General features: G+C 40.1%; 1 protein-coding gene across 7 annotated transcripts in view; it reads left to right on the top strand.

The window, feature by feature from the left end:
• The window catches only part of TMEM245 (transmembrane protein 245), a 128,107-nt gene that overhangs the window by 35,838 nt on the left and 66,677 nt on the right, over positions 1–25,592 (top strand). For 4 of the 7 annotated variants that reach the window (XR_006279154.1, XM_038389289.2, XM_038389287.2 and 1 more), the window contains exons 6-10: positions 958–1,127; positions 8,102–8,125; positions 18,991–19,095; positions 21,496–21,578; positions 25,245–25,335. Coding sequence is in view for 6 of the 7 variants with exons in the window: in XM_038389289.2 (XP_038245217.1) it covers positions 958–1,127; positions 8,102–8,125; positions 18,991–19,095; positions 21,496–21,578; positions 25,245–25,335 (473 nt within the window). In the remaining variant the exon portion in view is untranslated. The remainder of the gene's footprint in view (positions 1–957; positions 1,128–8,101; positions 8,126–18,990; positions 19,096–21,495; positions 21,579–25,244; positions 25,336–25,592) is intronic. The other 3 variants (XM_038389288.2, XM_038389290.2, XM_043508599.1) reach the window with 3 other exon arrangements.

A 25,592-nucleotide genomic window follows, 5' to 3' on the forward strand; every position in this document is an offset into this window, starting at 1 on the left:
TACCTAGCAGCCTAGAGACACATTTGATGTTACAAATCAGCTGTGTGCACAATATATACTTACTGATTTAGGTTTTTTTCCATAAAGGACAAGTATTCCTTGTATTTGCCTAATTCAGGCTGTGTATGGATTTTACTAAAAGTTGCCTTAATCATCTTTGAGTTGAGATGCAATTTCAGTTCCAAAGGAGAACTTTTCTTAGAGACTTAAGAGCAAATGAAATCCGGATCGTTATAATGAAAGTTTGGTTGCAAGCTTACATATAACTGTTCCTATTGTCAGGTTTCAGAGTAGCAGCTGTGTAAGTCTGTATTCGCAAAAAGAAAAGGAGTACTTGTGGCACCTTAGAGAGTAACACATTTATTTGAGCATAAGCTTTTGTGAGCTACAAAGTGAGCTGTAGGTCACAAAAGCTTATGTTCAAATAAATTTTAGTCTCTAAGGTGCCACAAGTACTTGTTCCTATTGTGAACGAACACACACACATACACATACATAAAAAATAAATAAATAGATGTACACTCTTATTTTGCCTAAGAGGAAAGAGAGATTTAACATTATAGAAGGCCTAAAGTTTTAGGAATTCTGAGGGAGAAAAGTTTGCCTTTTGTCGAAGATTTTATTTTATTTGTCAGTTATATTATGTGTAGCTACACAATTTAGTGCCATGCTTACAATCTGTGGAATTGCACCTATTTACATCAGACCTTGATATGAACTGTAACCTCCATAATGGTGCTATCCGTCTGGACTTAAAACTTCAGATAGCTGAACATGTTTTTCTGCAAGTAAATGACCACCAGTTTTTAAAAAGTTGACGTTTAGTACTGTTTCTGGTGATGAGTTTTTATTAAAGCAATTTGATTTTTCTAACTCGCTCTCACAATGGAGTGAAAAACCCTGACATGGTGCACTTCTTAAATCCCTAATCCTTTCTCCCTCTTTTTTTTATTACAGTTTGGGTTCTTAAAAAACTTGTGGTCCACTTTGGAGTTGTAAACTTCATGGCGAAACGTTGTAGTAGTTGGTGGCATGTTCTGGAAAACTTTGTGAAGGAGCGGCAGGAGGCTCTTGCTCCACGGCCAATCAGAGGACTTGGAAGGGTCATGCTAAAACTTGACAGTAAGGTATTTAAATTTATTTTCTTAAGCCATAATTCTGAATAACATTTTCTTTGTTCTTTGTAAGCTGTGGTCTAGAAAGCTATAACTCTAAAATAAGTGTCTGCCACTCATAAGCACATTGTTCTTTATGTAAAAGTGTATCTTAGGCCTTGACTGTGCTTGCTCTCTTGAAGGCTATAGCACATTTTTAAATCTTTTTATAATAATGTTTAGCTCCCCCTGGAACTAAGATGATGTCTACATACTAAAAAAAAAAGTAGTTTTTTAAAGTTGTTAGCTTAACATGATTTTCTACTTGGATATTTATGAGGATTTCCAATTTTACAATTCTTTTAACTGATGGTAAAGATGATAAACTGAAGGTACATAGGTGTTTGGGGAGGGGAATCCTGATCATGTTAAGCTAACTGTTTTTTAAAAAGCAACTTTTTTCATTGTGTAGATAGGACCTAAGCTACTTCAACTACATTTGTGTTTAAACTGTGCAAAAGCACGATCGACAGTGTAGAACAGGCCAATGTGGTGGTGGGGAAAAAACCTGTGGGGTGGGGCTGGGTTCTCTTGGGAAGCTACTGAATATGGCATTGCTTATTTTCTTCTGGTTTTCTAAGTCAGTGGGTGCCACATTTCAGGAAAGATGTGCACAACGTGGAGCAAGTCCAGAGGAGAGCAACAAAAATGATTAAAGATGACCTATGAGGAAAGATTGAAAAAATTGGGTTTGCTTAGTCTGGAGAAGAGAAGACTGAGTGGGGACATAATTTTCAAGTACATAAAAGGTTGTTACAAGGAGGAGGGAGAAAAATGTTTCTCCTTAAGCTCTGAGGATAGGACAAGAAGCAATAGGCTTAAATTGGCAGTTTAGGTTGGACATTAGGAAAAACTTTCTAACTGTTATTATGCCCATACAAAGCACATGAGATTTTTAATAAGGTAGAAGGCAGCATGCCGCATTTATTGAAAATACAACAGTTAGTATGTGCGCGTGCGTGCGCACACACACGTCCTGCAGATGTTCTTTATAGTTACCAGTCTGTCGTAGCTCGAGTCAATCTAATGGCCAGTTAGATTGAGCACGAATGAGGAGCTGGGCTCTGTCGGTCAGATCCGATGCTCCAAGGCTTTGCAGGACTGAACCCAGAGTTCTATGGCAAAACACCCCAGCTTTATATTTGTAAATTTCCACTTTAGTATATGGATTTTGCAATGTTATTCTGTAATCGTTACTCCTTAAATGGTGCTAATCTTAGGATTTTCCACTGTTATCATTCTTTGGTTATTGTCAGGCTTCCCATCGTTATCTCCTATTTGTTGTCTCGCTTTCAGGGGTGCCTGCCTCACCTCTGAGGTCGTCAATGCTACTAACATGTTTAGCATTGGATACAATGGATGCTTTCTGATGGAAACACCAGGAGACACAATCTCTCACTTTTTCTTGACCATCTGGACATTTGTGATGGCTTTCACACTCATCCTTAACCATGCACACATCCTTTACTCACACCCAATTTTACAGAGACTTTCAGACAGGATAACATTTTGGAAAGGATTATATAGTTACTAAAGGGATTACAAAAGAACCTTTCATAATTTAGTTTGCAATGCATACAAGAAGCAAGACCCTGTAGCTAATACTGTAATGAAGTCTTATCCTAAAACAAAAGGTGACCATAATCAGCCATAAGGACTATTCTGGTCTCTTCCTACCTTAACATCAGTAGTACAGACACTGGGAGTCTGTCAGATGTGTTTTTACCAATGTCCCAGAGGGTCATTCCTTTCTGCTACTTAAAAAGGTGGCTGGCAGGATGATCAAATCATAAATGAATACATAGTACATTATTATAATGTCAATCATTATAACCTCTAATACAAATATAAAATCCTACTCCCACACTGGGGTGGTTAAGCACTGGAATAAATTGTTTAGGGAGGTTGTGGAATCTATCATTGGAGATTTTTTTTTTTAAGAGCAGGTTAGACAAACACCTGTCGGGTATGGTCTAGATAATATTTACACCTGCTGTGAATGCAGGGGACTGGACTAGATGATTTCTCAATGTCTCCTCCAGACCTATGATTTTGTTGAAACAGTTGGTTCTATGGTGTAGATAGGAATAAATGTTGCAAAAAATGAAAGCATGTGATGTAAGTTAAAGGTGTTATGTCTATTTCTAACACTTTTGATAGTGTGATACTGTAATAAGAACAAAAGAATAGCAAACCCTCTTTTTCTTTAGAAGTAAAAGCAAGATGATTAACCATTTTAAATCTGTTTAGCAGTATGTTTAATTTTAATGTTAGAGTGTGGCGGTCATATGGGCCTGCTTTCCCTGAAAGCCATACTCACTACTTTCTGTTAGTAAGGGGATGGGGGGAGCTGAGTTGAGCTTCAGCTCCAGGAAGCAGCAGCAGACTCTAATGTGAAGAAAACAGGCAGCTGCTGCTGTTTGAAACATAAACAGCTGTCTAAAATGTATAGTAGTGATGCTTGCTTCTGACAGTCTGGCACGTGGTAGGGCCAAGAAGAAGTCCCACTACCAAGAGCAAGTGATGCATAGAGCAGAAAGGTGTCCCATTCCACCCAAGAGAATCTGTCAGCCAAGGCAGGGGCCTAGGGAAGAATGTTTTATTCCCCTTCTTAAGTTAAACTAATAAACAACTGAGAGAGGGTGAGGGAGAGAGCTGCTAGTAAGCTCATGCCTTTAGCACTGAGCTCCCTTTTTGAAGCATTCCTTTGATCTACCAAGGGGGAGCTGTGAGAAAGTAGTCTGTTCAGCTTTCCCCCTACTCCAGGTCCTTTTTCTCCTACAGGGAAGATGGGGCATATCACACCCTGAGAGAAGTCCTGGGTGAGGAAAGGGAACACAAGCATTGCTGTTTTATTCTCTCTCTCAACAGATCAAGGGGACACTCTGGGGCAGAAATTCTATTGTTCTGTACAGCGCCTAGCACAAGAGGTCTTGATCCATTACTTGGGCTCCTAGGCACTATGATAACACAAATAATAAAAACGGGACAACTTGGAGGCTCTGGAGGTAGCAATGAAACCTACTTGTGCATTTCATATAGGTCCTAATTAGATTAGGAAAATGAGATGTTTTTAGCAAATTTGGTTTTACTGTCCCCTCATGCTACTCCTTCTGGCACTGTCCCTGCTGCTGATAGCATCTCAGTAGAAGTTGGGAGCTTCCGGGGGGGGGGGGGGGGGAGATCCCAGGTGTTCTCCTCTCTCTGCCCCTACAATCCCTATACAAATGTGTATATTTTACTCTCTCATTTGTAATTAATCCAAAATCAGTGCTTTGCTTCACCCTAACACACACTTTAAAAAAAAAATTCATTGGTTTCAGTTAATGTTTAAAATGGTGATTCTATAGTTTTGTTTTATTTCATTTCTGTTGGGGTTAATAAGGATAGCTCTTTAATGGCGTCATATGGTGTTTCCTGTCCACTGAATGATTCCACACATCATTCCAGACATCTATAAATCAGGATTGTACTGATGTTTCCCTTTCCTAGTGAGTATTTTTATTAACTGCAGCCAAGGTTGTTTTTAGTGTATTCAAATGCATATAGTCCATTTAACTATTCTTGATAGAGTATAGGAGAACTTGATGTGAATGTTACAAACAGGTTGGGCACCTCTTTTACCATACAGAGTCCAGTGTTGGTGTACATCAAGCACCATACTAGTCGTACAGTTCAAACACATCTTAGTAGAAACATTTACCAGATTATGGAAATACATATAGCCATGATAAATCATCTTCAGAGAGATGTCAGCATGAATATAAATAGCTTCCTTAAAAAGTACTGAGAAAGTGAATGTAGTTTTATTAAATTTTACTTCCTCAAATATTCAGTTTAACCCAAATGGGTCATATTTTTTTTAAAACTAACTTGATTGCTGGGGTAGAAGCAACAACATTTTTGGGTACATTTGTCAGTATTACAGTGGGAAATAAGGCATGTTGTATATAATGTCCCCTAATCCTGAGTTATATACTTAACACTATTGACATTTTCCTGCTGAAAACTGGAAATCCTGTTTCCAGACTATTCTATCTATCATTTGTTGTATTATTTTTAGAATGGAGAAGATATAAAAGAGAGAATCTGAATGAGGGAGGTTATGCTAGTATCATGTTAATTTCCCAGGCTAGAACCAGGACAATAATTTTCCCTCTGTCATATTATTATAACCATTAACGGGGGAAAGTAGCTGATCAAAATATCCTATTTACGCTGCTTGATACTTAATGATGAAAAGGGGTTGTTATACTCGTATGGGAATTTTCTACTCAGCTTCCATGAAAGTAAGGTAAGGCAAGATTTTTTTTTATTTTATTTTTTTGTTAAATCTATAAAAACCCCTTACCTTATTTTTGACTTATACAATATCCCATTTCCTGGGAAGAAAGAGTGGAAACAAATCAGAAGCTGGAGGCTTAGACTTTTGAAGCTTTCTTGCACCTTTCCATTTCTGTGCCTTGTTTCCATAGGAACAGGTGTACACAAGCCACACTAGTATATGGGATAACTGCATATCTTCAGTTGTATATTGTTTGTTTTGAAATCTTTGAATGCCTATGTTTAATTGTAAGCCTGTTGCTTGCTTAATCATACTTTAATTTACGTTCTGAAATTTTGGTTTTATTTGAAACATTTTCTCGTAGGCCTTGTTTGTATTAGGAATTTGTCCCAATTCCATCTATTGGTGGCCAGCCACTGGTGCAAACCCCAGCTGTAGACAAGAAAAAACACAATTTGTTCTGATGGGATGTTGGAATTATTAATATGGGAAACACTATTCCTTTATGACAGGTTTCAGAGTAGCAGCCGTGTTAGTCTGTATTCGCAAAAAGAAAAGCAGTACTTGTGGCACCTTAGAGACTAACAAATTTATTAGAGCATAAGCTTTCGTGAGCTACAGCTCACTTCATCGGATGCATCCGATGAAGTGAGCTGTAGCTCACGAAAGCTTATGCTCTAATAAATTTGTTAGTCTCTAAGGTGCCACAAGTACTGCTTTACTATTCCTTTATTAAATCCAAAGGCCAAATAGTACTTATACAATTGCTCTAAACATGCCTCAAAAGCCTAACCAATAAGCAATATACTACATCCAAACAGTAACAAAACATTAATAAGCATTTGATCAAGATATTTACAAATGGATTAAACCCAGTGTTGCTTAGATTCATATTGGTAGGCTCCAGCTTGGTCAGGCAGGTATTGGCAATGGACTCTTTAAGAACTTACTTTTACAAACAAGTGATGTCATTGCCAATTACTAGCTTCAGTTAAAAACCAAGTTGAGACAATTCACCCTTATTTCCAGTCTTAATCCAGATAAGATTTACAACCACCTTTCTTCCAAAGGCATTTTCTCCCCTCCTTCTTGCTGTCTACTTTGGTTCACATAAGCTTTAACACTGGTATGTGGGTTGGCGAAGGGCTGTGTTGGCTCATTTTAAGACAGACATTCTCCCTACTTTGTTCCTTCTGGCCTTATTGCTTATTATTTTCAAGATCTTCCTTCTTGAGAGTCGGGGCCTTTCTTTACAACACACATACTTTTCCTTAACCAAATTTAAGCTAATTTTAATTCTTTAATTTTATACTTATCCTACCTGGAGCTTATCCCAGTTTCAAGCTTCACGGGTGCAAGCTGCCACTTTCATTGTCCACACTTGGGGGTTTGCATGGATGTATTTGTGACTTGTCACCAATAGCTGGAATTGAAGTAAAATCTCAATTTTAAGAGCAGGCCTTAGAATGAGTGAGTCTCTGAGTAGTTTGGGTGAGAATTAGAGAGTAATATTTATCTCAGTACAAAAGTAGACGGTTGCTTGTCAGAGAAGGGCTTAGCACCTGAATTTATAATATGATTTGACTGCAGACAAGCACGTGTAAATAAGTGTTGGTTCCACGACCTCTTGGTTTGTACATCATGCATATAAATATATGCATGTATTTTATATTCCTTTTCATACTGATTCTCACTGGGTGTGAATGCAGTAATAGTAATAGGATAATAAAATTTATGTGCATCACAATAGGTAACATAGAAGACGCTTCACATATGTTTTAAACTATATCTTTGGTCAAAGTTGGAACCTCATTGCAATAAACTGGTGCATGAGATGCTGATTCCTGATATCACAATAATATCACGCTGTTTTTAGAAAAGAACTTTCACAAGTGTTGCACTGATTTTAAAATGTTGGCTTGCTACTGTTAATCTGTAACTATTCAAGGCATAGTGATGCTGATTTATAGCTGGCTTATTACTGTTAAGTTACGCTAGCAAAATATGATGATTATATTCATTCACTGTACTCCTTTCTAAATATTATGCATATTTAGGCTTGAAAAGATTAGATTATCGGAAAATGTTGGTAAATATTGATTTCACCATACATAAGCCAACAGAAAAATATTTCCATAGATAATAGTCAAAATTTACTATTAGACAAAGTAAGAAGAAGGTTGCTTGAACTTATTAATTTTTCATTTAAGGATATTTGCTTTGTATATATTGTGATATGTAATGTTGACAGTTTTTTTGTTAATGGTTATAAAGCTTTAGCTTTTTGAATCTGTCTGCTGTCATTAAATATTACTGTTTTACCTCTCCATAATTTCCCACAACTGTGAAAATGTAGAGATAAAAGTAGGAAAAAAGCTTTAAAATATTGATATCTGTTGAAATTTATATATCTACATGAATCGAATTTTGCCACACCTATGCATTTTCCTGGTAAATCCTAGATTATTGTATTACAGATTTCACTATTTATTTCCTACTGTAGTTTACCTTTGGGTCTGGAATTACTTAATTTTCATTCTGTGGATGACTGTCTGCCTTCATTTCTATTCACACTATTACTGCATTCTTCAATAATCTTCCACTGTCTTCTTGTCTTTTTTTTTTCTCTTCTCCGTCTCCCTTCCCTCTCCTCCCCCACAAGCTGTGGCACTGGCTTAATAAGAAGGTAAATAAAGAGTTTGTGATTCCAACTAAAGGATTGTGTCCTTTTTGCAGCATGAATGCTTTTAACATGTCTTGCTCTTTAGTTCTCCCTCCCAATTGTCGTTCCCTGCCCCCCAAGCTACTGGAGGTCATATAACACCATCTGATCTATATCTTTTAAATAAAATGAATGCATTTAGTTAAATGCCTTGTACAGCAGGATAGTGTAAAAAGAAAAGGAGTACTTGTGGCACCTTAGAGACTAACAAATTTATTAGAGCATAAGCTTTCGTGAGCTACAGCTTACTTCATCGGATGCAGCCTTTGTGGACTTGGGTTCAAATAATTTTAAGATTCAAGAAAAATTTGATATCTGACTAATCCCCATCTGTACACGTCACAAAGCCAACACATAATTTGACTCGATAGGCATTTTCTGTTTAGGGGAGCTTAAAGGTGTTGAAGGTCAGGACTAGGGTAAGTTTACAAAGTTGTGAGTAGAAACTTGCATAGCTCCTGTATTATGACTGGCTCTAGTCAGTGCTAATAGGCTTTTGCCTTCAAAAGCACCAACTTAAACCACACATTCTTTTTCTTAAGGGAAAAATAAAACTCCAGATTACTCCATATTGAACCATTACTTGGTTCATCAGCACCCAAAGCAGCAACAAGTGGAAGGAAGGAATGTCCAAAACTGCTGCTGTAGTTAAAAGAAAATAATTTCCTTTCTATGAAGTTCATAGAAAAAAATAGCCATGTAATCCATATGACACACAATCTCATCCTTAATTCATCCTGTGTTGCTGAGGTACTTCAACTAATTTATTTCAGTTCTAAACAGGATTAAGCTACTACACTCCTACGAATTGCTACTTTCATTGTCTATACTATAATTTGTTAGTGCATCCACAGTGGCTGGAATCTGGCCAAATCCCGATTTTAGACAAAGCCTTAAACTCTGGCAGAGCATACCAGCTCCATAGGAGCAGCAAGAGAGCTGGAGAGGGCTGCCAATATAACTTGTATGAAAATCAAGGTGGGAGATCTGGCATCAAATGTATTAAAATACAAATCTCAAACATAAAATTTCCCAACAGAAAAGCATAAAGATAGACTAATGGTTGTAGATGAATATTGATTTAAATTTATTAAATGTATGAAGGGCAGGAAGTTAAAAGGTTGTATCTTTAAAAAAACAGATAAAACCATAATGACTGGAAATCAGCTAAACTTCTGGCATCAACCTCTGTCCTCATTTATCTCAGCACTGGTGAGAAAATCCAACTAGCTGTCACTGCACAGAAACTCGATATTTACTGTTGCTTGTACAAAGTATAGAAGTATAGTCTTTGATCAGTCACATAACCTACAGCTGCCCTTGTAGACTGTAGTAGGTACCTGGAATATGATGGCTCTAGCCTGTGATGGGAGGTAAAAGGGATAGAGTTGTATACCCAGTCCAAAGTAGCCGTGGATGGAGAAGGAGATATAAAGGTATTTTTTTAACAATTTGGGTTACAGTAAAATTGAGATTATAGTTGGGGTCTTCTGTGGAAAATATGTGGAGAATAATGCATGAGATGTTGTGGTCATTTTAGCCTGAAACATGGGGACTATAGAGTTTCATCTCCAGCACCCAATTAGTGGATGAGTTCCCTATGCAGAGATTTCACTGAGTGTGTGGGAAGGTAGTTGGGGTCGGGGAGGGGTGAAGAAAGATTTGTGTGGCTTCTTATTGAAAGATGGATTGGGGAGAGCAGTTAGAGTAGAAGGATAGTTTGACCATCTGCTGACGCTTGACATTTCGACTGTTTTTAACTTCCTCGTCCATTTCCTGATGTTGAAAAGATTGTGTCTGTACTACAACGTGCAAGTGTTTTTAAATTATAAATATGTGCAACCATAAGTTGTCTTAAAGAAGAATTTTTGTTTGGGAATGATGTGTTGCATCTCTGCAATATACCCACACAATGTACTGAGGTACCAGTGGAATTTTGGTCTTAACTGTACATTTTCTTGATTCTGTGGTTTTAGACTCTTAATGTTTGAACAGAGATTTTATGTGGGTGAGTTTACCTTAATTTTGCCACAATATAAAAGTTGCTAAACGCTAACATGGCTATTAAAATACATTTTAAAAATAATAAAATAGAATTAAAAAAGAATAAAAATAATGTAGACCCATCATATGCAGACTATCAATTTTTTAAAAAATTGAGCTTTATTTATTTACTTGAAAAAAGTACTTGAAACTACTCATCTTTCATTTCTTGTACCTACAGATATTTTGAACATTTATATCAAAATATTTTTTTGTAATATGCTAAGACTCCTGTGTATGCTGAGCAAATCATATATTTGTACAACTTAGATATAAAATCCAAAAACAAACTCTAAATTCTTAAATTCCAGTGCTGAGGCTCTTAATTTTATCAAATCTTCAGTTCATAAAATCCTAAGAAAGGGGGAAGATTGAAGCACAAAAGATTGGATTGCAGTTCTAAAGGCTGCTTTTCTTTTACAACTTTTTACCTTTTTTGTCTTCCTCTCAAGGAAAGTACTTACGAGAATACTAAAATAAGCTTCTCTCTCTGCAGTGTGAAACTAAAAATATGACCCATGGAGGCAAGACAGGGTTTGAAATGGTTATTGGTAATTCTGGTTATTAGGACGGGGGGGTAAGAGCAAAGCTCTTTTATATAAGAGCTTTCTGTCAGGGACTGTTTTTAAACTGGGACTTTTGTGAGTAAGAATTACACAACTTAATATTACTTACTGAGCCCAAGGCATAGAAGAGATTCCAGTGAGTTAGAAAGACTTGCTCTATATGGCATTGTTTACAGCTTTTAGAGTAGCAGCCGTGTTAGTCTGTATTCGCAAAAAAGAAAAGGAGTACTTGTGGCACCTTAGAGACTAACAAATTTATTTGAGCATAAGCTTTCGTGAGCTACAGCTCGCTTCATTGGATGCATTCGGTGGAAAAAAAAAATGCATCCGATGAAGTGAGCTGTAGCTCACGAAAGCTTATGCTCAAATAAATTTGTTAGTCTCTAAGGTGCCACAAGTACTCCTTTTCTTTATTGTTTACAGCGTGAATCATAAATACCTTTCATTTTTGCTAAAATCAGTGCCTCTGCGCCCGTGTTAGCAACCTTGGGAACCCTAATGTAGACAGCTCTCCAGCTTGTTTGACCTGGCTACTCATCTGCACTTTTTCACTGTGAACCTGACATATCTGAGTAACTGACTTCACTGGAGCTAAATTATCCCTTTTTAACAGTCCTAAAATAATTGAAGATTAAATCCTTACCAGAAAACATATCCGACTTGATTTATTACTTTATTTTAGGAAGGGAAATTAAAATAGACATTGAAACAGCTGCGACTGCATAAAAGAAGTAAGATACTCATACTGTTTGTATTTTACCACAAACAAATACGTATTCAGAGATTTGTCAATATATACAATTTGCATGTATAATAAATATTTTAGTATGTAAAAATATATTAGAAAATGAGCACTCAGGTAGATATAGGTGTTCTTTTAAGATGAGATGACTTGATTTAAATGTTTTTTGTGAATAACGTACAGTGCTGTATAAAATATAGAAGGCATAATCACTCTCCCAATTCCAATAAATCTAGATATGAGTCGGTCTTTTCAAAGCTAGTTCCTAGTACAAACTGTAGATTTAAAAAGCCACGTTCAATTAAAATGTTCATCCCAATTACTTTTTCCAAATACATTTCTCCCAGTGAACTCATGAATGTATGTACTTTGACCCTGCTTTAGTTTTGAGGCGTAATTCAATTATTTGTAATTTGCTTTATTTTTAAAATGTAAAGAGAAGTTTATACCCTTTCCTTCAAAACCCTGACATTTTAAGATAGTTTTCATTGACTGCATATCAGAAATCCATCATTATTTTTTTAATGAGTGAATGACCTTCTGTAGCTTAGGAGTCTGGTTTCTTTCTACTACTTGACTGTCTTAGATGTCATGGCAACATTTGCTTGTAGCTATTGACTAACAATTAAATTACTTTAAAATACTGAATAGCTGCTGACTAATGTTTAGAAAGTGTGTGTGTGTGTTATGTGCATGCATGTATTTAGGGGTAGGGCATAGAAAGGAAAGTCTATAAGAATGGCCTAGAGAAATATGGACCAGATTCAGTGGTAAGTTTTTGATCTGATAAGAAATACATTACATTAGTTAGGCTTTCTTAGATTCCCTTAGATGTGTCTCTGAATTTGGACCTGTGAATAGAAGCCACAACTTTTTTTTTTTTTTTTTTTTTTTGAACTGAGAAAGAAATAGCAAGGAAAGTTTCAGAAGATAAAGTGAATATTTAACTTAGTATTTTTAAGGTACTGTATCCTTTTTGTTCATCAAGTGCTTGCTCATGTCCATTCCATATTAGGTGTGTGTCGTTGCCACATGCACGGATGCTGGAAGTTTTTTCCCCCAGCAGTATCCATAAGGGACTGGCTCTGGTGCCCCTTGGAGTAAAGTGCACATGCCGCAGTATAAATGGTGCCACCAGCTCCCTTCAGTTCCATCTTGCCGCCAGTGATGGTGTTGGACATCTGCTGCTTCAGCTAATGTTGTCTCGAACTCTGCAGAACTTGTAGTATAGTTGTTGACAGTGACCCTTAGTAGTAGTTCGTAAAGTTCTCTTAGTCCCAAATGGGACTCAGCTGGGGGACAGGGCATGCCCTGGTCTCCAGGCTTTAAGCCCTGCTATCGCTGAAAACCACCTATGCCCATCAGCGATCCACATAGCAGCTGCCATAGGTGCTTAGGCGAAGGGCACATAAGCGACAAGTGTCATATCTGCAAGTCCTTCAAACCTAGGACAAAGCAGGAGCACGATATCAGTCTCAAAGTGCTTCTAATGGAGTCAGCACTCACTCCAGCACTGGAGCAGCGGCCCGACTCCGCACCGACTACTCGGTCTCCGTGCGCAGTGCTCCGCTGGCACCGTCCACAAGCCAGCACCGATCTCCCTCCACAGTCCAGTCAAGAAGCCAAAAAAGACTGAGGGGAAGATCTCCTACCTCAAAGAAAGGAGAGGGCTAGGGAAGTTGGGCCCCAGCTCAAGTTAAATGGTGCAGCCCATCCCATACTTCGCCTACGACTTTGAGCTGCTCAAAAGATCCTGACGCACCCGGTGCTTCCCACACTGGCTCCCATGGTACCCCGGCCTCGGGGAAAACCTGCATTGGGATCTATGCGTGTCCCCACCTCAGTGGCACTGTTCCCCATCAAGGGGGGGGTCCCGCTATCGCTTGCCCACCCGAATCCATCGCGCCTCAGGACTAGAGAAGCAAGCTCAGTGGAGGCCTCTTCGGTCTCTGCACCTGGGGCACAAATCGAGGGACTCGCTGGTAGATTAGCGCAGCCTCTGCGGCACGCGCCACCCATCAAGATCTCCGGGACCAGCCCCGACCATCTGCAAGGGCCTGGTACCGATCATGGGATCGATCGGGGATCCGAGACATCAGGCGATTATCGCCCATCTCCAAGAAGGAGGTTGCCGTACTCAGGAAGATCCTTCCAGCAACCGGTCAGTGGTAGCTCCTGGGCCCATTTGACGTACTAGTCGAGCAGCGTGAGGCGGGGATCTCCGGGTGTCCAGTGCAGATCTGCCGATCGCTGTGAGTCCCTGAGACCCCAAACAAGATGGCCCGGCTTGCTCGGACATGTTGGCTTCGGGACACAGCGACTGGCACCAGTCAGACAAGAGCCAACGCTCTGTCCAATCCTGGATGCCCGGTACTGACTGATCCGCTTATAGCGCCGGCACGGAGTGACGTTCCCTGACTGCGGGACAAGCCCCGGTACTTGCGGTGCCACCTGCGTCACAGCACCAAAACCTGTCCCATGGCCCCAAGCGCAGTGACCAGCGCTATGGTACCCATGGGGGTTCTCCCAATCTTCCCAGGCTGCCCAGTCGGTCTCGGAGAGGGCAGCGACATCGGTATCCCATCCCTCTCTAGTGCTCGAGGCTTCCACGGGTAAGACCCCACAGGTCCAGGAGGACCCAGGGAAACAAGTTGCTGAACAACCAATGGACGTGGAGGTTCCTGCGGCTGTGGCAAGCCATGGCCAGGTTTGAAGGGTCGCTCCCCGAGGCTTCCAAGAAGGAGTTCTGATCGATCCTCGATGAGGGAACAACTGCGGCCAGGACAGCCCTCCAGGTGGCATCAGATGCCACTGATTGCTGCTGCCCGCACCATGGCTTCCACTATCTCCATGTGGCAAGCCTCCTGGCTGCTCCTCTCTGCGTTGTCCACTGAGGCCCAGCAGTTAATGTAGGACTTGCCCTTCGATGGCCGAGCCCTACTTGTGAAGCAAACAGATAGCAAGTTGCATAGCCTCAAGGACTCCCGCACCACCCTGAAAACCCTGGGTCTCTACATCCCGGCCCTGGCGCGTAAGTGATTCAAACCACAGCAGCCTTAGGGCCAGGGGAGCCAGCCTCGGCAGGACCAGCCCCGCAAATGAGCCAAGGGCTACGAGCACCACCCGCCTCCGCCCAGTCAAGCTTGACCTGTAACAAGTAAGGGGCCAAATGGTCATTTTGAGGGTACGTCGGAGGGTGACCTACCTGACTATTCGCCAGATCCATCTTTCCCAGTGCTCTTCCATCTTTCCCAGTAGTTCCTCCCTACTTGAAAAGCTGTAACTTCGGATCCCTGGGTCCTCAGCACAGTGGAACAGGGTTATACCCTCCAGTTCCTTTCTACCCCTGCTTCCCACCCACCTTCCCCTTCCCTCTTCAGGGACCCTTTTCACGAGAGTCTCCTTGCACAGGAGGTAAAGGGGTTACAACAGCTGGGTGCAGTGGAAGAAGTTCCTCTCGAACAGAAACAAGGGGTTCTATTTCCAGTACTTTTTAATCCCAAAGGCCCAGGACAGTCTATGACCCGTCCTGGACCTGCGAGACTTCAACAAGTACCTGAGGAAGCTACAGTTCCGCATGGTCTCCCTGGCTTCTATCATCCCCCTTCCTGCATTCGGGAGACTGGTATGCCACCCTCGACTTGAAGGATGCATACTTCCATATAGCGCTCTTTCAAGGACACAGACACTTCCTCCGGTTTACAGTGGGGCCCCACCACTACCAGTTTGCGGCCCTCTCGTTTGGCCTGGCGACAACACGAAGAGTATTTAACAGCTGCATGTCAGTGGTAGCCACTTACCTCAGGCGCTGGGGTATCCAGATCTACATGTATCTCAACGACTGGCTGGTCAAGGGCAGCTCCAGGTCTCAAATCCAAAGGGATTTTGCAGTGCTTCAAGCCACATGCCGCTCCCTGGGCCTCCTGGTAAACGACACAGTCAGCGTTGGTGCCTGTGCAAAGGGTAGAGTTAATCAGAGCGTTCCTCGCCTGGACCTGCGCAAGAGCGTTCCTGCTGGTAGAAAGATTTCGGGCCTTGACAGACCTCATCATGGAAGTGTCCCCATTCCCCCTGACTACAGCCAGGGTCTGCCTGTGCCTGCTGTGCCACATGACAGCCTGCACATACATTGTCCACCATGCCAGGCTCTGGATGCGGCCCCTGCAGGAATGGCTGACAGCCTATTCCCAGTCTAGGGATCACCTGGAAAAGATAGTGACCATCCCCCCCAGCAGTACTTTCCTCACTGTGATGGTGGACCGATCGTGAGAAGGTCCAGAGAGAGTTCTGTTCAACATCTCCCCCCACCCCCACTCCATAGAGTTGGTGTCAGACTCCTTGGCTGGGGTGTGCACCTCTGAGATTTTCAGACCCAGGGTATGTGGTTCCTGGAAGAGATGACGCTCCACATAAATGTCAAAGAACTCAGAGTGGTCCGATTGGTGTGCAGCATCTGTAGCGGTGTATGTGGTCCCCAGAGGAGCGGATCTATTCGGAGAAGGTCCAACAGGTCATCCTGGGAAGTAGGAAGCCCTCAACTAGATTGATGTACCTGGCCAAGTGGATAAGGTTTTCCTGCTGGGCGTCGGAGTGTGACATCTCTCCTTTGTGTTCTTCAATACAGGCTGTCCTAGATTATCAGTTTCATTTGAGGACTAGGGCCTGGTGCACACGTCCATTAGAGTGCATCTCGCAGCCATTTCCACTTTTTACCTGCTGATCCAAGGACAGATGGAGTTTTGCAATGACATGACGGTCAGATATTTGAGAGGGCTTGAGAGACTCTTGCCGCAGGTACACACTCCTGTCCTGCAGTGGGATCTTAACTTGGTCCTCTTTTTAAGCTCACGGGCCCTTTTCGAGTCGCTGGGTTCCTGCTCCCATTCCCACCTGTCATGGAAGGTCATGTTCCTGATGGCGGTGATGTTGGCGAAACGAGTCTCTGAAATTAGAGTCTTGACCTCAGAACTGGTATACAGGGTCGTCTACAAGGACAAGGTTCAGCTGCAGCCTCACCCAGCCTTCCTGCTGAAGGTGGTGTCCACCTTCCTTATGAGCCAGGACATCTTCCTCCCAGTGTTCTGTCCCAAACCGCGCAAGACCAGTGAAGAAAGGCACTTCACGTGCTGGATATCCAAAGGGCTTTGGCTTTTTACTTAGAACGTACCAAACCTTTCCATAAATCAACTCAGCTCTTAATCGCTCCAGTGGATAGGATGAAGGGCCTGCCAGTGTCCTCGCAGAGAATTTCCAATTGGATTACCTTGTGCATAAAGACCAGTTATGACCTGGCAGGGGTTCTGCTGCTGCCAGTTGTTAGAGCCCACTCGACTAGGGCTCATGTGTCTTCGGCCTTCCTGGCGCACATCCCTATCCAGGACATCTGTAGAGCCGCAACGTGGTCCTCTGTCCACACGTTCACGGTTCATTATGCCATCACTCAGCAGGCCAATTGCAATCTATACATCTGTGAACTCCTACCCACCTCCAGGGGTACTGCTTTTGAGTCACCTAATGTGGAATGGACATGAGCAAGCACTCAAAGAAGAAAAGACAATTACTGTTTCCATAACAGGTGGTGGTTGAGATGTGTTGCTCATGTCCATTCCATGACCCGCCCTCCCTCTCCCACTGTCAGAGTTTCTGGCAAGAAGGAAATGAGGTTGTGGAGAGCCGGTGATGCCCCTTTCACCGCCATATGTTCCCGTCGCTCCGGGGGCACCAGAGCTGGTCCCCAAAGATACTGCTGAGGGAAAAACTTCTGGCACCGGTGTATGTGGCGAGCGCACACACCTAATGTGGAATGGACATGAACAACACATCTCAAAGAACACCAATTCCAGAAAAGGTAACTAACTCATTTTTCTGTTGCTGTGTCGTCAAAATCCCTAAACGTATGAGCCCTTTGAAAGGGCAAAACTGAAACAGGATTTTCTATAGTTTCCTAGATAGTAAATAGTTGGGAGTTCAAACTAGTTGGAATTTTTCGGATACCTGCCCTGCAGGCAGTTGACTTCCCCACTATTACCAGGGAGAGGACTTGAATGATTGCTCAAGTGTTTCAGGGTATGGTGGCAAACACTGAAAATTTCCGTGTTCTCTGAGATTTTTGCTGGGTACTTCAGGCTTTTTGAGATTCCTTTTTGCAGAACATAGTATAATGCAGGTTTCATTGCAGGAACTTGCAGAATTCAACAATTACCACTGTAAAGAGAGTGTCACACTGTATTCTGAATGGTTGCTCTGAAATGCTGGCTGTTTGCCTTGTAACAGTGTGTGTTAAACAAGATGTCAATTATAGTGGAGTCTGAGGGTAAAATCATTAATGTATATTAGGTGTTCAGATGCCACGGTGATGTTCCAGATATGAGATTTTAAAACTGTAACAATCAGTAATTGATCAATAAAGCAACTTTGTATGCAGGAATAGGGATCCGTAATAGAGAGAGCTCCTATTACTCTAACTTTTGACATTACATGACACTGAGGAAAAGAATAGCAACTAAAATTATCAGCACAACCCCTGAATGTCTAGCCATTTCTCGTTTGGAAATATTGAACCTTCTGCATATTGCCTCTGAACTCAGTTCTGTTTTAAAGTAAAATTTTAGAGCACAGCAAGATTTACCCTGCTAGTGTGTGGGTTTTTTTTTTTTTTGTTTTTTGTTGTTTTTTTTTTACTCTGGTGCTTTTTTCTGACTTTTGAGACACAAAATCTGGAAAAAATAGATTTGCCCATGATGAAGTTATGCGATCTTTATTTAATCAGGCCCTTTTCATATTCGATTAAGTGCAGTTTACTCTTTTCTAGAGTACTCTCCACACAGCCATGTAATTAAGATTTTTTCCCGCCTTGAATGACGCCAACAGAACTTCATGAACCTGAAGTGGTGTGATTACTGGTTAGTTGTGGCATGTGTGTGTTCAGGCCATCTGCACTGAGTTCAGGCTTGAGGTCTGCTTAGCAGCATTAAAAATCAGGCCACTTATGTAGGTATCTCATTAGAGACTTGGGTGATTTTCAGCCATCTAAGTTTGCAAATTATGGTTATATAGTCCACACCGGTAACTTCCCAAGTTTTGTGCAGATGATAGTAACCATAAGTTTCTCTGTTGCTTGCAGACAAGAAATTAAGCCAGAATATAAGTTCAGAATTAAAATGAGTGCTAGCTTCTTTGGGTCAGATAACAAAATAATGTTAAATTTCTGATTGCTTTGCTGAGAGCTTGCTATGTGATTCACAGAAATATTTAAATTTAATTTGCAAAATCACTTGCATTGTAACATTTTCCTTAGTTGTCATGCTAAACATTGCTTGTTAATTGTTCATATCTAAGCTTAGGGTCTGATCTTGCAGTCTTTTTGTAAAGAAAACTCCTGTTGAAATCAGGATTGTCAGACTGGGTCAGTATCACTTGAATAAAAAAACTGATTTTTTTTTTGTATGTCATGATTTGTTTTTCTTTTTTCTGCACAGATGATCGTGTGGTTGGAGAAAATGCTTGATAAAATAATTAGCATTTTCATAATATTTTTGCTAGTGATAGGAACGCTTCTGCTAGCCCTGCTCCTTACGGCAAAGGTACAGTGCACCAAGAATTATAATCAAAGTTCTTTTAATCCCTTTTTAAATGAATGTTACTGATGTTTGTGCTGCACTATACTAAATATTTTTAAAAGCCCTTCTGCTTTAATCAAATGTTCTTCAATCTATCTTGTTAATACTATGTATAGATGAAGAAAAAAATATTTGTATATGCACAGTGTGTTACCCTAGTAAATTGTGAAGTAGCAGAATTGTGAGCCATATTATAATTTTACAGTACTAGTACTCGAATTATTTTGAAACCTATTATAGCTGCTCAGTTTCAATGAGTAAGGGAGAACACCTGAGATTCCTTAGCATCAGTTTTATGCTGGTGTAAATTATTGCAGGAGAATATTAATATTGTGAAACTACTTATCAATTGTTTTATGTGAAGAATGATATTTGAATGCATTGAAGATCATTTTCAGCATAAATATGTGGAAATAAGGGAAGAGTTTACATTTCTATATAAGAACTTCTGCATCTCACACTCGTAAATATTTGTGAGGTGTGTAGGTACACATGCCCATATGTAACTGTCAGTTTTGATCTCATGACACCACATTTTCAAGGTCAGATTTTCTCAGTGATTTTCACTATGCAGCTACTCTTTCTTCCCAGTAGAGGTCACTCATTTAACGTAAACTTCTTTTATAACTTCTGGGGAATTCTGAGCCACTGCACATGTGCCCCGCAGAATTTTTTTTTCTCCGCAGAAAATTCATTCTGCCAGAGGCACTGCAGTTCCGCTCTTTGCCCACCAGGGGCTGCTGTGGTTCCAGAACTGAGGGCAGCTGCTCCCAGTCAGGATAACCAACCACAAAGAGGGACGAGGGAGGGGAAGAGGTTGAGTTCCTCATAGTTCCCTGCTCATGGGGCCAGGTGAGGAGGCATGGGATGTGTGAGGGACAGACAGCGTGGGGCACATGGGGCTGCTGGGGGGAGGGGGTGTTACAGACAGGGGTTCAGAAGGCCTAGTGGGAGACAGACTGGTGTGAGGGCTGAATGGGAGTGGGGGTGCAGGGCCACATGGGGATGGAGGAGGAGGAGTGGCGGCTGAGTGAGGGTACATGGAGATGAGGGAAGAGGGCTGGCTGAGTGGGGGTGCAGGGACACATGGGCATAGGGGCAGATGTGCCTGACTGAATGAGAGAGGCTAGGGGTCAGCCAGGGAAGGCTCCCCAACTCTGTAACAATCCCTCCCCCGTTCCCCCAAAAACCTAACAGCCCTCCAGGTTCATTCCCATGCCGCTCCTTCCCAGCAATTACTTTCCTCTCCCTCAGCTCCTCCATTACCCTGACTTCCGCAAACCTTTGCACTGCTTCTGAGTGGTGTGGTAAATGCATTCTGTATTGTAGTTTTAAATGAATTATTGCTCAAAGTTCTGTATTAATATGCATAATAAGGAATCTATTGGTCAAAACACATTTACTGAATCTTTTGTTGTCTGTATTGTTACAGACATACTTATTGACAGGTATTTTGAAATTACCAAAATAATTGAAACTGGTGTGATTATATTGTGTTACTTTAAAAATAAAATATGCAGAATTTTAAACTTTTTGGCGCAGAATTCCCCCAGAAGTATTTTTTTTTCTGTTTTGTGTTCATACTAAGTACTTATTTGATCATCTTTGCTTATACTGTTTTTTTTAATTACAGAGCCCATGTGGTCATTCAGTCTGCTGTTTGTCAGTTTCCTTTTTCATATGATGTGGAATTTATAAAGAATATTGAGTATATGAAATCATAAGTTTTAGCAGAGTTGTAAAAATTTACCACAAAACTATGTGTCTAATTCTATTTTAAGATATTTCCAAGTAACACCTTTCCTAAGAAATATATTATTAGTCTGTAACGAACATAGTATATAGCATTTTATAGCAGAGTTGATCATTATAGAACAGAAAATGGAGTAGCTTTCACATTTCTTCTATCTGTGGCTCAAAATTTAAATCACAAGCTATGCTTTGTGTATCAGAATTTGAAATTACAATTTACACTTACTTTAGGATTATGTAGATTCTTCTTCATACATATCTTGCTACCAGTGTGTCTACATCACAGTTGGGAAAACAATTTGCAATTTCTGGTTAGTTTGCCACTTGTGTACATATGGCCCAAATTCACAAAAGTGGCTGGTAATTTTGGATTCATGAATTTTTGGATGCAGGAATTCAGACCTCTTAAAGGAACCCCACTTTGAAAAAGTGCAGAGTGTCTTTCTGCCTTGAAATATTTTAAGGGCCTGATTTTTCACAAGTTGAGCACCAGAAATCACCAATCACTCTTGAAAATGTAGATTTAAATATCTTGTTCTGTTAATTTAGGGTGGGTGCTAATTTGTATTACATAACACTTCATATTCTTTCTTTTGTCTGTATTTAACTCAGGTACATCAAGAGAGCGTTCACTTGATTCAAGTCACAAGCAGCTTGATCAATGAGACTGTAGCCAATCACCCAGAGTGGGCAAAGTAAGAATGCTGAAATTAAGAGACTAGAGTAGATAAACAAGTTTCAAGGTGCTCCTATCTATAGTTTTTATATTTTTAAAAAACTCTTGTGTTTTAAGAAATGGGGGTGACTATTTCAGGCACATGCATGAATGCTGCTGCTTCCCTTCCCACAAATCTGATGCTAATTTGCCTTCCAGTCCACCCCTTGGAGTAGTGATCTCTTGTGGAGCTGAAAGGGCAGATGGGAGCTGAGCCTAGTGGTTTAATTGTGGACCAGTGGTGGCAGAGAGTTGTGTAACTTCCTTCCTGGTAGCTGTTTTGAAGGAGCTTGTCTCCCCAGATTGTAGTGTAGGAGGGCAAAGGGGCAGTAGCCACATAGTCTGGACCAGAAAATTAACTGGAAAGCCCATTTACAGGATTGAGGGAATGACAGTAGAGCAAGCCCCTTTAAGGATAGGGTGTTGGCTGGGAAACTCTCTTGAGGGAACAGTAATATTGGGGGAAACTGTTTTGCAGTGGATTAGAAAAAGCAAGTAATTGGTCTGGAAAACTCCTTTTTTAGGGGGAATTATAAGTGAGAATAAGTGGAAGGGGGAGGAGCATGTATCTACATGTAAATGAAAAGTATACAAGTATGAGAGGTAGTGGGAAGATTGGAGGGAATAGTATGTGTGATAAGAAGAGCAAATAGGAAGGGAAATGAAGGGAAAATCAGTGGGGAGAGATGAAAAGGGGAAAGGGAGGGAATCAATGAATTTGTGAAGGGAGTGCTCGCAGTGGATTCTGTCAATAGCGGAAGTAGAAAAGATCAATCTGAGGAGTGGTTTTAGGTGATATGGTTACAGAGGTATTTTTCACCATTGCTTTTATGCTGATTTAAACAAGTGAATGTTGGGTACACTTTTTTTTTAAGCCCCAATTTGTCAAGACCAGTGATATTCAGAACTGTGGCTCTTTTTCCTGTGGCTCTTTGCAGCACATGATACTAAAACACTGTGATTTCTATTATTAACCAACCAGGATGCTTTTACTATGTAATTAACAAGTTATAGTAGATAAAATAATATTTAGAATCATTTTACTGTGAGAATAATGTATATAGAACTAAATATTTTCCCATCATACAGTTTAAATATGAATATTTAATACTACAGTAAATTAAACTAACGTATTCACACTACTCAAAAGAGCCACAGTAATGTTGATCGCTAATTTGGCTCCTGAACGACTGATGTTTAAGTGTCTGGTGTAGACCCTGCTGTCATGCACTAAAGGTTCCCGAGTGCGTTTTAATGTAGTACTGTTCAACATAGTATGTTAAAGTGTACCAGCAGGGTCTACGTAGACCAGTTAATTTGCAATACAAGTTTTGTGTTTAGAAATCACACCCCCATATAGCACATTACCCCATTTAGACAAACAAGCCCCTTGTTGGCAGCTATTGTATGATTCAGCCCTTGCGTTCTGTAGAGAAGGTAGAAATCAAGACGGTCAAGCGATTAAAAAAATTAATCGCGATTAATCACGCGATAAAAAAAATAGAATACCATTTATTTAAATATTTTTGGATATTTTTCTACATTTTCAAATATATTGATTTCAGTTATAACACAATACAAAGTGTACAGTGCTCACTTTATACTTTTGATTACAAGTATTTGCACTGTTAAAAAAAAATGTATTTTTCAATTCACCTAATACAAGTACTGTAGTGCAATCTCTTTATCATGAAAATTGAACTTACAAATGTGGAATTATGTACAAAACCTGCATTAAAAAACAAAACAATATAAAATTTTAGAGCCTCCAAGTCCACTCAGTTCTACTTCTTGTTCAACCAATCTCTCAAACAGGGTTGTTTACATTTGCAGGAGATAATGTTGTCCACTTCCTGTTTACAATGTCACCTGAAAATGAGAATAGGCATTCTCATGGCACTGTTGTAGCCAGCGTTGCAAGATATTTACGTACCAGATGTGCTAAAGATTCATATGTCCTTTCATGCTTCAACTACCATTCCAGAGGGCATGCGTCCATGCTGATGACTGGTTCTGCTTGATAACAATCCAAAGCATCGCAGACTGACGCATGTTCATTTTAATCATCTGAGTCAGATGCCATCAGCAGAAGGTTGATTTTCTTTTTGGTGGTTCGGATTCTGTAGTTACTGCATTGGAGTGTTGCTCTTTTAAGACTTCTGAAAGCATGCTCCACATCTGGTCCCGCTCAGATTTTGGAAGGTACTTCAGATTCGTAAATCTTCAGTCGACTGCTGTAGCTATCTTTAGAAATCTCACATTGGTACCTTCTTTATGTTTTGTTAGATCTGCAGGGAAAGTTTTCTTAAAAGGAACATGTGCTGGGTCATCATCCGAGATTGCTATAACATGAAATATATGGCAGAATGCGGGTAAAACAGAGCAGGGGACATACTATTCTCCTCCAAGAACTTCAGTCAAAATTTAATTAATACCTTTTTTTTAAAGAGTATCATCAGCATGGAAGCATGTCCTTTGGAATGGTGGCCGAAGCATGAAGGGGCATGAATATTTAGCATTTGTGGCACGTAAATACCTTGCAATGCCAACTACAAAAGTGCCATGCAAATGCCTGTTCTCACTTTCTGGTGATGTTGTAAATAAGAAGAGAGCAGCATTATCTCCTGTAAATGGAAACAAATTTGTTTCTCCTAGCAATTGGCTGAACAAGAAATAGGAGGGAGTGGACTTGTAGGCTCTAAAGTTTTACATTGTTTTTGTTTAAGTGCAGTTATGTAACAAAAAACTCTATATTTGTAAGTTGCACTTTCACGACAAAGATTGCACTGCAGAACTTGTATGAGGTGAACTGAAAAATACAACTTATTTTGTTGTTTTTACAGTGCAAATATTTGTAATAAAAAATAATACAGTCTGTATTGTGTGCTGTAATTGAAATTTATATATATGAAAATATAGAAAAACATCCAAAATATTTAATAAATTTAATTTGGCATTCTATTTAACAGTGTGAATAAAACTGCGTGTAGATACACGTAGGGTTGCTCCATTCCTTCAGAGTGACCTGACGGTGGGAATGGAAGATTCTTCCCCAGTACTGGAAAAAGTCCCCTGCACACATCTTGACTAGAAATAGGATTTAAGCATTGGGTGATTTACATCACTCTGTATTTCTAGGCTGTCTGTAAGTTTAGGAAGACCAAACTGTATCAATTTACAGTCCGTTCATATTTGAAAGGTTATCTTTGCAACCATACAAACTTGAAAGATAAGGTTTCCAAATTATATTTCTAATAAAGCAGCAGCTCTAAGAACCCAACAAGGCTAAACAATTATATTATAGCAGACATACAGATGGACAAGATCTCTTCTAAAGTTAAATTTAGTAACTTTCAAGAACTTTTCCTGATCGGCCTTAGAGTGAAATGTAAATGTAATAATCTGTATCCTATACTGAGTTAAGCTTTGTATGTTAAAGTCTTCATCCTGTCACTGAAAGAGGAAGTACTGTATTCTAGTTTTAACAAAGGTGTTAGTTGATACCTATTTAAACTATAGGTGCTGTGAGTTGGTTGGAAACCTTTTTTTTTTTTTTTAAACCTTTAGTGTTTCAGGCACTGTAATTAAGTGGTTCAGAAGTATTGGAGATAATTTTATTTATACTTTCCTTCCTAAAAAATATCAGTTGGCTCCCTGAAGCTCAGGTCATTCAAAAAGCCCTCAATTCAGCTGCTAACAATGTGTATCAGTATGGCCGAGAATGGATTACACACAAGGTAAGAACACCTTCTTAATATTTTATTTGTTTTAATGTTTGTTTTTGTTCCTTTCCAAAATATGGGAATGATCTGTATACTTTTTCCTTCTTGTAGATGTCAAATGGTATCTCTTGTGTTGTTTTAGTTACCTTTTAAATGTTGTTTTGCTGAAGATTTATTCATTCCAATCTGCTGTTTAGCAGAGTAAAACCTATATTTGGGAGTGATTTTAAATTTTGCTCCCCAGGGCTGCTGGAAACTGCTTGCTTTTAAGA

Source organism: Dermochelys coriacea, chromosome 2 (genome assembly GCF_009764565.3).
Source record: "Dermochelys coriacea isolate rDerCor1 chromosome 2, rDerCor1.pri.v4, whole genome shotgun sequence".
NCBI classification, from domain to species: domain Eukaryota; kingdom Metazoa; phylum Chordata; order Testudines; family Dermochelyidae; genus Dermochelys; species Dermochelys coriacea.